This window comes from Garra rufa, chromosome 13, assembly GCF_049309525.1.
Source record: "Garra rufa chromosome 13, GarRuf1.0, whole genome shotgun sequence".
NCBI classification, from domain to species: domain Eukaryota; kingdom Metazoa; phylum Chordata; class Actinopteri; order Cypriniformes; family Cyprinidae; genus Garra; species Garra rufa.
Genome location: NC_133373.1, coordinates 23,220,480 through 23,237,706, shown reverse-complemented (window position 1 = coordinate 23,237,706; position 17,227 = coordinate 23,220,480). Strand labels below are relative to the sequence as shown.

The window sequence follows — 17,227 nt, the reverse complement described above, 5'->3', positions numbered from 1 at the left end:
GACAGTTTAACTGTTCAGGACAAACAAGGAACTCATAAACAACTATCACTAAACAAACAAAACAAAAACACAGCTGTGGAACACAGTATTAAGAGTCAATGGTATGTAAACTTTTGAATAGGGTCATTTTTATAAATTCAACTATTATTTTCTTTTGTGGAGTATATGTATATCTATTTCATGTGAAATATCTTATTCAGGTCAGTACTAAATAAAAAATAACATGCATTTTGTATGATCCCCCTTATTTTGCAGATTCTGCAAGGTGTATGTAATGTTTTGAAATAAGATTTACATTACAAAGTACAACATTATCATTAGCTTGGTCACATATCTTCATTGTGGAATTTATACAGTTCAAACATTTAGTTAGGAAATCAATATTAGTTCTGAATGCATTCAGAAACCAGTACAAGTGTTGTTACACATAATTAGATGTGACACAAATATAATCAATCACAATTAATCAAATATAATCTAATAATCACAAAGTTAAACAGTTCTTCTGTCTTCATGTTTTCATTTAACACAAGCAAATACATCCACAATGTACAAATGAAAATGTGGCATTAAATTCTGCGCTACTTTCATATTTTTATAATATTTTTATCATATTTTTATAAAACTAACAGAAGATTTTCTTGTCAGTACACAACATCCGTTTCACAGATCACTAAAAATATACCTCAAGTAAAATGGTTAGAGGAATAAAAATGGCAAAACAGCACATCACTTAAACAAAAAAAAAAAAGTTTTTGAAATGTGTAAAACAGAATTAAAACGTTAAAATATTATTTTGGCATTAAATCATATAAAAATGCTTCCCTTTCCTACAGTAAAATTTGTATTCAAACCATTTTAAAATTGAGAAAAAGTTGAGACATGCCCACAAAAATGGTTTTAGGCAATAAGTAGTGATGGTTCCCAAGTGTTGAATCAAACTCTAAAACAATACTAAAATGTGATTTTTCTTCAAATAGAAATGAACCAAAAATGCTTTGTGGCCAGCATTTCGTTCAAAGTCCATTATTAGCTCTCATTTGCAGCTTTTCCTTCACCAAGCAGTCTCTCTCTCTCTGGGGCTTCTCCTTCCTCTGCTCTCTCTCCAGGACAGCAGGGCAGTTTGGCCATCAAGGGCTTGTGGAGTCCATTGTACAGCGCTGTGCCTACGAGTAGGATGATGAAGCCTAGAATCTGTAGGCCGTGGAATACCTCCCAGCCCAGCGCCAAACTCACGACCCAGATGACCAGGGTACGCAGACTGTCCAGCACCATACGAGTAGTGGCGCTTATTTCTTTGGTGACGCTGATGCCGGCGAAGTTAAAGAAGGCGATGCTCACAGTGTTGCCCAGCAGTGCCAGTAAAATGAGAGGCTTATGGCCAATCTGACAGAAGGCGTCCAGCGCGTCTTCAAGGACCTGCCGTGGGTTGTCCGCAAAACTTCCCACATGGATGAAGTACATTGGGATGAGGAGCAAAGAGAGAAGGAAAAATCCGAAAAAACCTAAGAAAGAGAGAGAAAAGACAATTAAGACACTGGGAAATAGATCAGTCGAAGATGAGATGCTAAAGTTGGATAAATAAATTAAGAGTAGGTCAGTACACCATTCAAAACATGATATGGACTAGTGTCTGTGAATATTAAACTGCAGAAATACTATTTAAATATGAATCCTGCTTGTCTCTGTGTGAGAGAACTGCTCTGAGAGTCACTTCATGAGCAGTTTCTTGTATCAAAAACATTGTCATATCATATACAAACAAAAACTCAAAGGTCTTCACAGCAACCTGTCAAAATTAAAGTTCAGTTTAACTTAAAGAAATTGTGACAGAAATATATTAATTGTTACTGGCACCATCTCTTATTCATTTGTTTTTTTTTTCTATCACATATTTTAGTAATCATCATAAAGTATATATCATTTGAAAGCTTAAATCCTCAAAATTCATCCTGCGGAAACCATTTTAAAATCAGGTTACCCTGGAAGTGGTACTTTACAATCTTTTTGCAGTCTCCACCCCCTTAGTGGCTGGTGTAAGGTGTCATATTACAAAATGTATTACGGGCTTTTAGAATCAAAACTTTGACAAAATAAAGGTCTGAGTCTCAAGATTCCATATTTGGTAGTTATTTTGTGATTGAAGTAATACTGACAGAGAAATTTAGACATTGGTCACAGAAAAAGGCATAAAAAAAGAAGAAATTAAGTTTGGATGGCATCCGGTAGCTGTTTGTCGTATAACGCCCTAAATAAAATCTCACAGGAATTTTTTTGATATCAACTTCAAATTTGGAACATAACTTATTTAGACATAAGTCTTTCATTTTATAGCTATTATGGGTTCAAAAATATTTTGTAAAATATTTATTTTATATAAAGTAAATGCATTTTTTACACTAATTGTAAACTTCCATAACTTTTTGATACTTTTATATTTTGATTACACTTCTGCAATTCAACCTTATATCTGTATTCCAAATTCTAACAATTTAAGTTGATTATAAAAATTTTGATTTGATATTAAAATTTAATGAAACCTTTAAAATGAAAACTAATGGAAAACTGAATTTGGTCAAAATAAAACTGAATTTGAGAAAAAATAAAACGCATTTCATAGGGCCTTACATTTTTTTTATTTTTGTTAAACTTTGAATAAATTGCTGTTAAATTGTGTAAGTTTCATGATTATTATTGGACATGCTTTTTTCATTCATTAATTTCATGAATTAATTGGACATGCTTTTTGTTAAATATTTAAATTTAGTCTAGAAAAATGAAAACAGAAAAAAATTAAATGTAATTTAGAAAAAAAATTTAACGTAATAAAAAAAAAACTTCATAGGGCCCTAGTAGATGTTCATCATTAACAAAGGCATATTTGGCTTCATTTTTCTGATTTCACAGTAACAATGAATAGAGAGGATTGAGAGTCAAATAACATCATACTTAAATCAGAAAACAATCACTCATTTATACTGGCATTAACAGATAAGCTCATCACAGACTTTTATGAGAGCTAAGATCTTCTAAATAGGGTCTAGCAAACATCTATGGTAATGACAACAATTGGTTGTAAGCCAATCAACATTGTTTGTTTTATTAATCTATACTACCTTTGATTTATTGTTGATTTAATCTTTTTAACAGTTAGCGTTTTCTAGCAATTGACCATAAACAATAAAGTCTAGCTAAATAAAAACATGTTTTTTGAACTTTCTATTTAATCAAAAGCACTGGAGACTTCTTTCAAAAATATTTTTTTTTAAATCTTACAGGCCTGAAATTTTTAAACACCATTAATACACTTTACCTTCAGTCCCAACAGCCTTCAGTGGATGCACATTGTGCTTATAAACAAACTTCTCCTCCAGGACCATCTGGACTGCAACAATGATCTGTGCCATGATGATCAAAAGGTCCCCTATAAGACAAAGTCAATAGAAAATCAGTGCAACCATCCAATCAGATAAAGATGCAAGACACAATAAAAAGAAGAAAAAAAATCCTGATATGCACCCCATGAGAGGATTTTCTGATTTGCAAAAGACAAATACTCATTACGTATGATTAAAAACACTCAGCATAAGGTAACTACTGACCTGTGATAACCTCACTGAGCTTGTGGTCATTCCCATGGCCGTTCACAAAGTCAGCCAGGCCAACCACCACCAGACCAAGGATGGTGACTAGGATCCCAACCCACTGGCTGGGCTGCAGACGCCGCCCTAAGAACGCTACAGACAACAGTCCAGTGAAGATGATCACAGCTCCTCGAAGCATCTGGAAACTAGAGGCACTGGTCATGTTCAGTGCTAAAGAAAGAAAACACAAGCACAGAACCCGTTTAAGCTTTATGCATAGTTTTGAAGCAGGTTCTGAAGAAGTTTTGAACGATGTGAACCTACTCTTAAAGGACTAAAGACTACACAATATATTTCACATGTTGGATACTCACCAACATACATGATGGATGTTCCCAACATGTCACAAAGGGCAGGGGGGAGGAAAAGTAGGGGGTTGAAACTTTGCCCCGGCTCCATCGTGGGCTCAGGTTTGCGCCGATCATGACAAAGGAGGATGTGGAACACCACCAGACAGGACAGCTCTCCCAAAAACATTCCCACAGCCTGGAAATGGCAAATGAGGAAATGTGCGGTGAAGAAATTAGTCATTTAATATTAGGATGCACGCAGGAAAAGCCACATAGTCAGGGAAAAGTGATATGAAGAGAAGGACATATAGTCAAAACCAGTTCTCACTTTGACAAAACATAACACTTTCAGTTCTGTTTCCTTAGTGGTACTGGAAAAAAAAAGTACTGAGAGGAAGGTTTGATCTATCTTGAGGATAGATGAATATGATTACCTGTACAAAAGGGTGGGAGAAGGCATGATCTGGATCATTATGACATCCTGGTGCAGAGAACATATCAGCCCATCTAGAAGATGAACAGATTCATGTAAGGTTATTAAATGTGTAATTTGCGATATTAAAATTTATCCAACAGTAAATAGAGCAAACATGGGCTCAAAAATAGCTTAACAACAAACACAAATCTGTTTGTCCAAACAGTGGTGGCTATTTGCCGTGATCAGGAACAGGAAACATACAGTTGAAGTCGAAATAGTTTACACACAGAAGGTTTAAACGCTCACTGATGCTTCAGAAGGAAACACAATGCGTTAGAGCAAGGGGTGAAAACTTTTTGAATTTGAAGATCAGGGTAAATTTTATTTATTTTGTCTTCTTCTGTAGCTTCTACTACTAGATAAAAAAAAAACATGATATTTAGGCAAAAAAAAAAAAAAAAAATGTACACATCTTCATTCTGTTCAAAAGTTTTCACCCCTGGCTCTTATTGCATTGTTTTTCCTTCTGGAGCATCAGTAAGCGTTTGAACCTTCTGTAATAGTTACATATGAGTCTCTCAGTTGTCCTCAATGTGAAAAGATGGATCATAAAATCATACAGTGATTATTAGAAAGGGTTCAAATACACAAAAATGCTGAAAAACCAAAGAATTTGTGGGACCTGAATAATTAACTGTTCAGGACAAACAAGGGATTCATGAACAACTATCACTAAACCAAAAAAAAAAAAAAAACAGCTGTGGATCATTCAGTTAACAACACAGCATTAAGAATCAAGTGTAAACGAGGTAATTTTTATAAATTCAACTATTATTGTCTTTCGTGTGTAATCCCTTATCTAGATTAGTACTAAATTAAAAATAACATGCATTTTGTATGATCCCTCTTATAACCGAATTAAAATAATTAACATTTTGCAGATTATGCAAAGTGTATTTAAACGTTTTACTTCAGCTGTAATGATTACATTTAATTATGATAATTATTTAAAATCAGCATTTATCTTTATCCATTCAGATCACAGACTGAAACTTTAAAAATGTCAAATCAGCCTTTCAGCTGCCAAACACTAAGTTTAATAAGTAACTATGCAAACTGTACACTAATGTCATTTTTACAACCATGAAATGACAATGCGTGACTGACATAATGACAGTCATGTCTGGCAAATGACAATTCATGATTAAAAAAAAAAAGACTTTAACAACAACTTTAAAATTAACAATTTGACTTGACTGACTTTAGAAAGATTTGGTTATAAAAAAGAGGGATTATGCCTTTGTAAAAACAAGCGTACAAATATTGAAGTGTTAAAACTGAGATGCATCATCACCTTGAGTGTCATTTTCAACAGATACTGAGTGAAGTGTGGTATCAAATACCGTCTGCCTAGAAACATCAAGCTTCTGCTTTAGATACAAAGCTGTATCAGTTTACAAGTTACTTAACGGTATTTGTAGCAGATATCTTCTTGACTGAATGGACCACCTGATTCTGACTGTTATATGTTTACCGCTGCGTTTGCACTATTGACTAATAGTCACAAGGATTTTGGTGGCAGAATTGCTGATTTTGCAGCACCAACATGTCAGCACAAGCCGGATCATGACAATTTCACGTGAGTCGTCTAATCATCTTTATATAAAATGTCCGATTTTCAACGTCGTCTGTCATATTAAGTACATATGTGTTTTTGTTTGCTTGTTTTTATCTAATTTTTACGTACATTAATGAACAAATAAAGTCCAAATTCACTTTAGACATGTAATAAAATTACACGATTTTACAAAATAATAAGGACACGGTGTACAGTTTTGTAAAAGACAAAATGAAGACATCCTTGTTAGTCCTATTAATAGAGGCAAAAGTTCGGTCAGCTAACAAAAGTAAGCAGATATCACATGTAAACAAACACCTTTTAGCGCGTGCGTGCTACTTACTTTGCGGATAGTGTGTTAATAGAGCCTGTGGTGAGCATCAGACCGGCGAGAAAGAGCTGATATTTTGTCCAAGCCATGGTGAGTGTGGGACTGTGTGACCGCGAACATCAGCCACTCAAGTGATCTTAAGATTTGGCTCTCTTGCTGCTGATGAGTACAGCTAAGCAGGTCGTTCCTCTGTATGCAAATCACATGATGTTGATCATGTGACACACCAGCTGACGCGTTATTTCCGCAGATTTCCAATACAGAGGTGCGAAGATCGTCTGCTTTAATATGATATATGAATCATATTTGAGCATCCAAACAATCAAACTGCGACCAGAACACAGCAATTTGAGAAAAATTATGAATAACAACAGTGTGTTCGACTGTGATGTTTGTTTGCTGACTTGTTGGTAAAAAAAAATTAAAAAATAAAAACTGATATATTTTACTTTGCGATATTAGATATATAGCTTTTAACTAAAAACCTTTAATTATATCAGGATATATTATACATTCTTATAAAAGATTTATTCGTTCCAAATGTTTGAGTTATGTTTGTGCAGACTTTTCTCTAACCTAAGGCTTTTGATGTGAAAAGGATTTACATTTGCCAAAAACAGAACTTTTTATATTAAAAACAAACAAGCGAACCCTGCCCAGATTTTAAAAGTAACGCAAAGGTAACGTAACGCATTACTTTCCATAAAAAGTAACTAAGTAACGTTATTAGTTACTTTTAGGGAGTAACTCAATGTTGTAATGCATTACTTTTAAAAGTAACTTTCCCCAATACTGATCAGTGAGTCATTGAATCATCCACTCTGAATTGTTAAAAAAAACAATAAATCGTTAATGTCCGCCCCTTTTTTTCTTATGAACGGAAACTCATTTAGTTGGTCAGCAATATTTTTGTTCACTAACATGTCTTGTTCAGAGTCTCTACACTGCAAAGTTGTTTGTCCTTTTAACTAAAAACCTTTATATAGTATGAATTCTTCTAAGGGATTTCTTCATTCCAAATTAGGTTTGTGCAGCATTTGAATCACTTCAGTGATTCGATTCCTTTGAATCTGTTGCCAAAAAATTTGTTCTGATTCATTCGCTAAACTTTTAGCACACCAGTAGGTGGTGTCAATTTCATTTTCTATGTCATCAGTGATTCGTTGAATCTTCCACTCTGAATTGTTAAAAAACAGTAAGTCGTTAATAACATAAGTCCGCCTCTCTTTTCTTGTTATGATCGAAAACTCATTTAGTTGGTCAGCAATATTTTTGTTCACTAACATGTCTTGTTCAGAGTCTCTAGATTGCAAGGTAAGTTGTTTGTCCTTTTAACTAAAAACCTTTATTTAATTCAGGATATAGTATGAATTCTTCTAAGGGATTTCTTCATTCCAAATTAGGTTTGTGCAGCATTTGAATCACTTCAGTGACTTGATTCCTTTGAATCTGTTGCCGAAAAGATTAGTTCTGATTAATTGAGCTTTTAGCATGCCAGTAGGTGGCGTCAAGTTTCTTTTATATGTTATCATTTAGTCATTGAATCTTTCACTCCAAAATCTTAAAAATAATAATAATAATCATTAAAAAAAGGCGTTAATGATATAAACCAGTCTGCCCCTTGTTTTCTTGTTATGAACGGAAACTCATTTAGTTTTTCACAATATTTTTGTCATGAGAAGTCATGAGTCTATAGACTGCAGAGTAAGTTTTTTGTCCTTTTAACTAAAAACCTTTATTTAATTCAGGATATAGTATGAATTTTTATATGTTTGTGCACCCTAAATGATTCGATTCGTTTGAATCCACTGACCAAAAAAAGTCATTCGCTGAGCTTTTGGCACGCCAGTAGGTGGCGTCAAGTTTCTTTTCAATTCGTTAAAAACTCATTTAGCTGGTCTGCATATTTTTGTTCACTAACACGTCTTGTTCAGAGTCTCTCAGGTTGTCTGTCCAAGATGTCACAATTTATTACGGTCCGAGCTTTACAAGAGACTTGTAAAATATGAATAAAAATAAATCATGAAAGTGAATTAAAATGAGTTGCTTATTTCAAAAAAAAGAAAAAGAAAAAAAATCATAGTTTTATTCAACAGACATGTTATGGCAAGCCAAACATTTAAGCATTTAATCTTTGAATCTATTTGTATGCACCTAGCACTTATTTACTTTTTTATTAGGTGGTTATTTAAATAATGACTAGTATTTAATTATACTTCACTAGTTAAAAACTAAAACTCGTAGTTGGGTTTAAGGATTTAATGTTAAATTGACTTGCCACATGTCAGTGTATTGCAACTGATAAGCGCACAAGGTGACGCTGTCTACCTGAAGTTTCTTTCTCATTGCTTGGGGTTTGTTACATTTTGTGGTAAGGAGCTTGCTAGGTGCAAAATGTAAGAGAACCAAGATTTTTTCATTATTTATTTTAATTATTAACATAATGACACTGTCAGCACATCCTATAATATATCTCGAAGTCATAAAAAGTGAAAGAAATATGGAAAATTAAAGCTGTCCTGTTTCAGTTACACATTCCAGCAGTGCGCGACAAGTTCCTTCCGTCCAATCACAGCGTGCGCTTTTGCGCCTTGCATCGCCTCGCCTTCAATCCGAAACGCGCTGATTGGCTGCGTCAGTGCGAACTGTTTTGTTGATAAATAACTTTGATGGATTGATTATTTTTCAAGAGGATCCTCGAACTCTACACTGCAAACAGTATCGGTAAAATTGCGTTTAAACAGAAGAATGTAGACAGGAAAACAGGTTTGGTGACTACAACTGAAGAGTTCAAATGTGTTCGGATACCAAAAGTTGTTAAATCTGTCAGGCTACATGTTGGAAAGGCCTCTCGATGCATTATGACATGGTATTATGCCGTTTCAAATGTGCGCACTTACGTCTAGGCGATTACGACAGACTGCATTGTTCGTGTATATGGTCATGCACGCTGTTGACTTTGCCCAGGGTTGGAACTGTTTTGTAAGGGGCTGTCACCCGAACTTCAAAAGGAAGGAGGACGTCAATACCATACTGCAACAGTGTAAGTACGCTACAGTCTTAATCTGGTTTCATACACGATTTGTCGTTCAATAAACCAAGAAAACGTGAAGTGCACAAATACTGACTTCGTCGTCATACAGGGAAGTATGCAGTGTGGTTTGCTTTTGCTCTGCAGCATTGGTTAGACATAGATATTGTTATAACAAGTATTTTAATAGTAACGTTAGTTGCTAGTTTGGGAGGGGTCACCAATGGGTTGAAAAGTAGTTCTGCTTGTTCTCTCTCTCCCGTATTCTCTCCCCATCTCTCTCTCCCTTTCCCTCTTCACTTCCTGTAATTCTTGTTGTCTTGCATTGCACTTTTTATGCCCCTCCCGTGCTGTCTGCTCTTGCCTTCTGCATTTGTGTTTGTCAAGTTTCCTGGTTTTAGGCCACTTTGTTCCTTCTCTGCACACAGTTTCTTACCAAACAGCCATTCTTTAATGGGATGCATAAGGAGTTATTTGCATTTAGTGTCATGTCATTCTCTGAGTCAGTTTTGACATGCTGTGGCCTGTTTTGTAATTAATGATCTGAAGTTTACTTCACAACTCATTCTGTTTATAATTCATTTGAACTGTTCTGCGGCTGTAGAAATTTGATTTGATTATTTAGGTGTCAGCATTGACTTTTTGGGTTACAAATAAGAGATTTTATGAAAATGAAAACATCAAAAAATTGTTTGTGTGCCGAGTGTACTCTTTTTGTTTTATTTTTAAGAAAAGTTTAATTCAATTGATTGAATTTATTGTACTTTTTTCTTTTTCAAAAAAGTTTTGGCATGTTGAAACTACAACTTTTTTCTTTTAATTGTTCTTTTCATTTTAATATCAGGATAGTTGTTTTACCCTGACATTTTGAAATTTGTGCTCCCCAAAAATATCAAAATGAATTTATGTTAAAAAAAACTAAAGCACCTAAGAGGACATGAAAAATGAGATAAAAGAAATAAATGCTTGTGCATTTGAAGTTTGGAGTTTTTTGGAGTTTTTGTTTCAATGTTTTTTCAGAGGAGAACACAAATGTGACTCTGGACCACAAAACCAGTCATAAGTAGCTTGGGTATATTTATAGCAATAGCCAACAATACATTGTTTGGGTCAAAATCATACATTTTTCTTTAATGCCAAAATCATTAGGATGTTAAGTAAAGATCATGTTCCATGAAGATATTTTGTAAATGTCCTACTGTAAATGTATCAAAACATAATTTCTGATTAGTAATAAACACTGCTAAGAATTTTTGGATATAATATTTTGATGTTTTTTGCACCCTCAGATTTCAGATTTTTAAATAGTTGTGTCCTATCCTAACAAACCAGACATGAATAGAAAGCTTATTTACTCAGATTATATATAAATCTCAATTTCAAAAAATTGACCCTTATGACTGGTTTTGTGGTCCCAGGTCACAAATGTTTTGCAATGTTGAGCAAAACCGTTTAAATGTGATTTTTTTTCCCCTTAAATTATTTATTAATGTTTCCATTTAATTATTATTTTGAGGTTTACTTATAACTTATTATAATGTTAATTAAGTTTGTTTGCACACAAAAAAACAAAACAAATAAATATGTGGAAAAAGGATTATTTTCAACCCTCGTTCTGACCCTGTGTCTAAAACATCCTGTTTTAAGGGGCGGGTCCTTTAAGGCTTGTCAGGAATCAGCCACAGTTATGATTGGCTAACGTCAAAACCGTATTAATTCCCCCCTCGCTATTGCATGTGAGTGTTCTGACAACATGATCAAAAGAAGAAGTCAAATCTATTATGAGTCATTATGAAATAATTTACTTACCGTTTGTGATGCAGCTGCAGTCAGCTCTAGAACCGCTTCATTTTTCAACAAATGTTTCTTTGTGACACTGTGCCTTGATTACTAAACAAAATGCTCTGATCAATTCTCAGACACAATCAAGGATGCCATTAAAAATAATTGGTTTGTTTATAATGAGGAGGACGTTTTAGGCTATGAAACTTGCAGGATGTTTTAATGGTACAAAGACCTCTTAAATGCCAAAAGGTCAAGGCAAATTTGATTTCTCATTTCATGACCCCTTTTTTTTTCCCTTTAAGAATAAAAGATGTGTGTTCAAGTTATCAGTAGCATTTTAATGCCTTTTTGAGTAAATGAATATATGTGACCCTGGACCACAAAACCAGTCATTAGGGTAAATTTTTTTTGTAATGTATGGTATGTTAGGATAGGACAGTATTTGGCCCGAGATACAACTATTTAAAAATTTGGAATCTGAGGGTGCAAAAAAATCTAAATATTGAGAAAATTGTCATTAAATTTGCCAAAATGAAGTATTTAGCAATGCATATTACTAATCAAAAATTAGGTTTTGATATATTTACTAGAGGTCGACTGATATTGGTTTTTACCGATACCGATAGCTAGGTTGGACCACACTGGCCGATACCGATTAATCAACCGATAGTTTTTGAAAATGGATACTGAATGGCAACTAAAATAGTGCTCTACTATTTTTTTTAAAAACTACTAAACCATACTTTGTAAATTAATAAAAAATATTCATATTAATTATATATTGATCTTTAAAGTGATTTCATAGTTCATTAATGTTAACAAAATAAAGTAAATTTAACAATATATCAGTCAATGTTGAAATTAACACACTCTAACAAGGAACAACACTTCTATTCTACAGCTTTCATCAATCTTAGTTAATGTTACAAATGGGCTCATTGTAAAAAGGGGGGGGAATCTTTACATTTTAACAATATGTAAAAAAGTTTCTATGCTTTTTGTTTATATTTGGAATCTCTGTATGTCAGTACTGCCATCTTAAAAATTAAGATTCAATTTAATTACGATTTTCAATATCAACTAAATATAACCATCCGTCACATTCTCAGTTTTCATTATTACTGCACATGGCTACATTTTCATATACATTTTATATCAAATTTATTTTGTGCAAAATTTACTTTATTTATTTTTTATTATATAAGCAGGCTCCTTTTTTAAACACTTACACATTTAAAATAAGTGTTCTTTAAGTATCCGAAAGTTTACAGACAATAGTTTTTTTGTTTTTAACGTTTGATTATTACTGATGAGATCATAGACAGTGGCTGCTTTAACAGGCTGCATTCAAACTAATGCACAGATCTGTTTCAATATATCAGATGTTTTGTCCTGCTCTGAAAACATAGCGGACTGTGTATAAAAGTATTCGAAAATGCAAGTGCATTTAACGCATCCGCAATCAAGCTTTTTAGGACGAATAAACACAAAGCACAAATGAAATTCTGTCAGTGCATCTAATAGTACTGCATTCCAAACGGCAGAAATTAAGGCATATCTAAAGTAAAACACTGCGGGTGGAAGCGCACACTGTCAAGCAATGCGCACGTGTCTCACAGTGCAAATTCTGTGCAATGAAGCCTGCCGCGTTTCTGGTTCACACACGTGCCATATGAGGGAAAAACACAAGCTAGTTGAAGAGAGGATTGCGATGCATCGGAGAATCGATTTTTCATCCACCCTTTATGAAACCGGCCAAAAGTGCGGCGCTACGTTGCCCGGACAACTCGCAGGTATCACACACACACAGGAGACGTTGTGTAGTTCAAGCAGAAATCTAAAACAGTTTATTTAATCACCAAACGGGCAGATGTTTACTTCAAGAATGATCAAAAAAGCGGCAAAGATTAGTTGAAACAACAGATCAAACGGAAAGAGAAAGTGCAATCTATATTGTTGTAGCCATTTAAGAATTTTTTTTTTCTGTTTTACATTTATGTTTAATTATTATTTGTTTGTGTTTTGTTTCAGTTTAATATGTTAATTACGGAAGAAGTCTGTGTAATTTGTAAATGTCATAAAGGAAGTGGTTTGAATTGGACGGGAGATTTTGAGAGGGTCAGACACAATTTTTGACCACTTCGTACGTTTTTATTTGTGGAAAACCCCTTCTTAAACGAATTTCGTTTTGTATCATTTTTATCTTAATTTTTAATACATATTTTTGTTGATCAGTTATTAAAATCAAATAAGAACAAGGAAAATGGCATTGTGAAATAAAGTGCCAATCAAGATGCAAACCCACCATGCTTCAGCGGCCTGAAGAAAAGGCTAAAACATAAATTACAGAGCGCAACCCGGAAAAACTATTGCCATAGATTTTTGCCGAAAACCGATAGTTCCGCCAATCAACTATCGGTGCCGATTAATCGACAAAACCGATACATCGGTCGACCTCTAATATTTAAAGTAGGAAATTTACAAAATATCTTTATGTGACATGATCTTTAATTAATATCCTAATAATTTTTGGCATTAAAGAAAGATTTATCATTTTGACCCATACAATGTATTTTTGGCTATTGCTACAAGTATACCCGTGCTACTTATGACTGGTTTTGTGGTCCACGGTCACATATGGAGACAAAATAAAATGAGTGTTATGTCATTGACCTATTTTACTTTAAAAGTCTTTTTTGTTTATTTTGTGTATAATGAAGATATCATTATACTCCTATTGTGACTGACTTCAAAACCTTACTTTTTGTCTTTCTCTCCTTTCTAGAACATTTCCTGTGCCTGAGGAATAATGAGTTTTTAAATATTTACACCACCTTTATACTAGAAGCAAGAGGGAGGTGGGGCTCCTAGACCCTACAAAATCTTGCATGTTCTTTGCTCTGTAAAACATTTTTTTTTTACACTCGGCCTTGTAATAGGATTAAAACTGAAGTGCTGAATGCACCAGGTTTTTTCTTGCCTTATAGTTTTCTCACAATTGCCATGAGTCTTTCTCCACACCAGAGAGGAACCATAAACAGTATTAGCAAGCAGAATGTTGAAGCCATTGGTGAAACAATGCAGCATTCAGGAGATCTCTTCTACAACGTGGGCGCTCAATCTTTGGAGCAAACTCACAGCAGCCCAGAGGTAATGGTGGATTCTAGCCCTGAAGTCAAGGGCGTTTACAAATCTGATAAAGCATATCAGGTCCGGGGCCATTTCCAGCAATCAGGTCCAGTAAAGTGGACGCCTCAAAACCCAATGCAGACCGCGACTTGGTTTCAGGGTGTCCCGAACAAGTGGTCGCAGAACTTTGGACCTTCTCTAGGTGGTATGGATGACCCAAGAGCCATTCACAAAAGTCATGAACTGGAGCCTGTAAAGTTGGAGAAGCATTCACCAAGTTCCTCACAGTCATACACAGACACCGCTCACATGCCCGGGTCGGATTGGGACCATCACACAATGGCAGCCATGCATCATGCTCAATTTCAGGCACTCCAGCAAGGCCACAGACCTTCAGACCTCCAGTATCAGCCTCAGGGAATGCATCACAATATGTCCGACTCTACTCTGCAACCTTTCCAGTTGGCATTCGGATCTACTAAGCAACCGCCTGGTTTCCAACAAGTCTTCCAAGGCAACAATGCATCTTTAAATATGAATTATAACGAGAAGCCGAAATCACAGCAGCTGTTGCAGTTGCAACAGCAACAGCTCCATCGCCAGCATCAGATGCAACAGCTTCAGCAAATGCGCCAGTTGCAGCAGCAGCAGCAACAACAGCAGCAGCAGCAGCAGCAGCAGCAGCATCAAATGCAACAACAGCAACGGCTGCAACAAATGCAACAGCAATACCAGCAACAGAAAATGCAGGAGCAGCTGCAACAAATGCAGCAACAGCATGCACAAAATTTTCAACACCTAGAGACTATGGAAAAGCAGCTAGTCAAACAAGAGTCACAAGATCTTGCAAGCGCTCAGGTGAAAACACAATCTAGCCAGAGCCAGCTCACAGTCTTTCAACCACAACATCCTGTTCAGGGTCAGCAGGGAGCAAATTATCAGGAATCTGTTTCTGCAGAAGCCACTCCAGACCCCCAGGAGACCCAAAGAAAACGTCAGGTCCTCCCTCGCCGCTCTCGGCGGCTCTCCAAAGATGGAGCCTCTCCTCCAGGCAACCAGACATCCAAGGACAAGGTTTCTGCCCAAAACGGAGGAGTTGCGGGAGTCCAAGGACCAACAGTCGGGGTCATCCAAAGCACTCCGAGACGACGGAGGGCCTCAAAGGAGATCAACCTTGAGACTCTTGCTCAAAAGGCTTCGGAGATGGAGTTTTTGCCAGCAAAGGTGAGTCCGTTTCATTTGGGAATCTATTTGAAGCTTATTTTAACAAGAGTGGATGAGCAAACGTAAGTTTATGTTATATTAAATGTTACGTATTAGGACATACTGGGCTGGAAATAATAAGGTGATATGATGCTCAACTGTTGTTACTATCAACAGTGATGGTAAGGTTACTTTAAAAATGTAATACGTTACAAGTTACTCTGTTTAAAATGTAGTAAGTAGTGTAAATATTTCAATTACTTTATTAAAGCAAACTGATTACATTTGATTACTTTTTAATTACATTGATTTCAGAGTCATTCATTACTTTAACCACCACAAAATCAGACTTTACACCTCTTTTTACTTGAATAGCTCTTTGAGTTTTTGTAAATAATGATCTCATATTTTTGTTCTAGAATGTAAGACTTGCCTTCTTTAATGTAATTAGCAGATTTATTTTTCCTGTAAATTGCATAAAACTATTTTAAAAATACCATTCACTTAAGCATGCTGTAGCAGTGATTCATATTTCAACCACAGAAATTATGTTTTATTTTTTTATTTAATACAGTTATTGCTATAATTGGTTGCACCACATGATTAGTGGTCACTCCAAATGACACACAGACCTTATATAATTAAAAATCTTTTTAAAGAAATGTGTGAAATGTGCAACACATATCCAAATGTGGTAACTACATACCAGCCATTAAAAATGTGTTTTGTTGTTTTTCTAAATTTGAAAGAGAGTTACAAACCTTCTTAAAGGGGTCATCGGATGCAAAACTTACTTTTACATGTTGTTGGAACATTAATGTGTGTTGGCAGTTTGTGTACACAACCACCCTACAATGATAAAAATCCACCCAGTGGTATTTTTTAATCTTTGAAAGCAATTTCCCCTTTTTAAAATCAGGACATTCTTAGCTTCTTGTCAGTGTGAAAGCACACTGACAGAGGCCGCTCTCACAATAGTTGATTGACATGAGCACCTTACTTTAGACCCGCCCTCTCCGAGCTGAAACAGTCAGACTCCGATCGCCATTGTGTCGACTCAGGTGCAGGGGAAGACAAGAATGTCTCTGATTCAGCGAATAGGTGCTCTGTTGTTGGATGTAATAATGAACGTAGCAGTCGTCATTTACTCACGCTGAATGCGCAAAAGATTAAGGTTACTTTCGGAAAGTGCCGATCCCGATCTACATATGCGTCTATGTTTGAGCGAATCATTCGTGATGCAGCTTCACCCACAGCAAAAGGGTTTTTTATGCATATTTACAAATGGCCTTTCCTAATAATGCTATGTAATGTTAGCGAGTTTCACAGCTAAATGTGGCTAAAGTAAACATTACTGCTCGTCATCTCATGGCAGAGAGGGGCGGGGCGAGTAGAGCTCATTAGCATTTAAAAGAACATGGTCAGAATAGCTCGCTTTAAAAAGGGCTGATTTTGACAAGGTAAAAAGAGTGTTTTATACACTACCATTGAGAAATTTTAACCAAAGTATGTTATAGACTTCTCATTAAGACCCTAAATAATCATATTAACTTGTGGAAAATGGGCATCCGATGACCCCTTTAATGCTTCAATGGGTCCTTGGCAAATTAGTATATGATGCAAAGTCCTATCTTTGAACGGATTTCAACATAAAAGTCCCAAAATGGTAGTTTTTTTAATGGTCGCACCACATGATATTTCATAAAATAGACAAAGATTGTTTGTATATTATGATGGAAGTATAAATGCAAATCTTTGCAATTTTATACAGGATTACA

General features: G+C 35.2%; 2 protein-coding genes across 2 annotated transcripts in view; one reads left to right on the top strand and one right to left on the bottom strand.

Annotated features, from left to right (window-relative positions):
• Positions 1 to 322: 322 nt before the first annotated feature.
• On the bottom strand, positions 323 to 6,483 carry slc35f6 (solute carrier family 35 member F6). The gene is made up of 6 exons (XM_073816787.1): positions 6,314 to 6,483; positions 4,369 to 4,441; positions 3,959 to 4,130; positions 3,603 to 3,815; positions 3,314 to 3,424; positions 323 to 1,505 (listed from the first exon to the last, which is right to left on the bottom strand). The coding sequence occupies exons 1-6, from the start codon at positions 6,388 to 6,390 to the stop codon at positions 1,030 to 1,032; spliced, it is 1,122 nt and encodes a 373-aa protein (XP_073672888.1). The 5' UTR covers positions 6,391 to 6,483; the 3' UTR covers positions 323 to 1,029.
• A 2,476-nt stretch (positions 6,484 to 8,959) lies between these two features.
• mideasa (mitotic deacetylase associated SANT domain protein a) overlaps positions 8,960 to 17,227 on the top strand; it is a 20,386-nt gene continuing 12,118 nt past the window's right edge. Inside the window, exons 1-2 of the mRNA XM_073853013.1 lie at positions 8,960 to 9,344; positions 13,903 to 15,470. Of these exons, the coding sequence (XP_073709114.1) occupies positions 14,121 to 15,470 (1,350 nt within the window). The 5' untranslated portion in view covers positions 8,960 to 9,344; positions 13,903 to 14,120. The remainder of the gene's footprint in view (positions 9,345 to 13,902; positions 15,471 to 17,227) is intronic.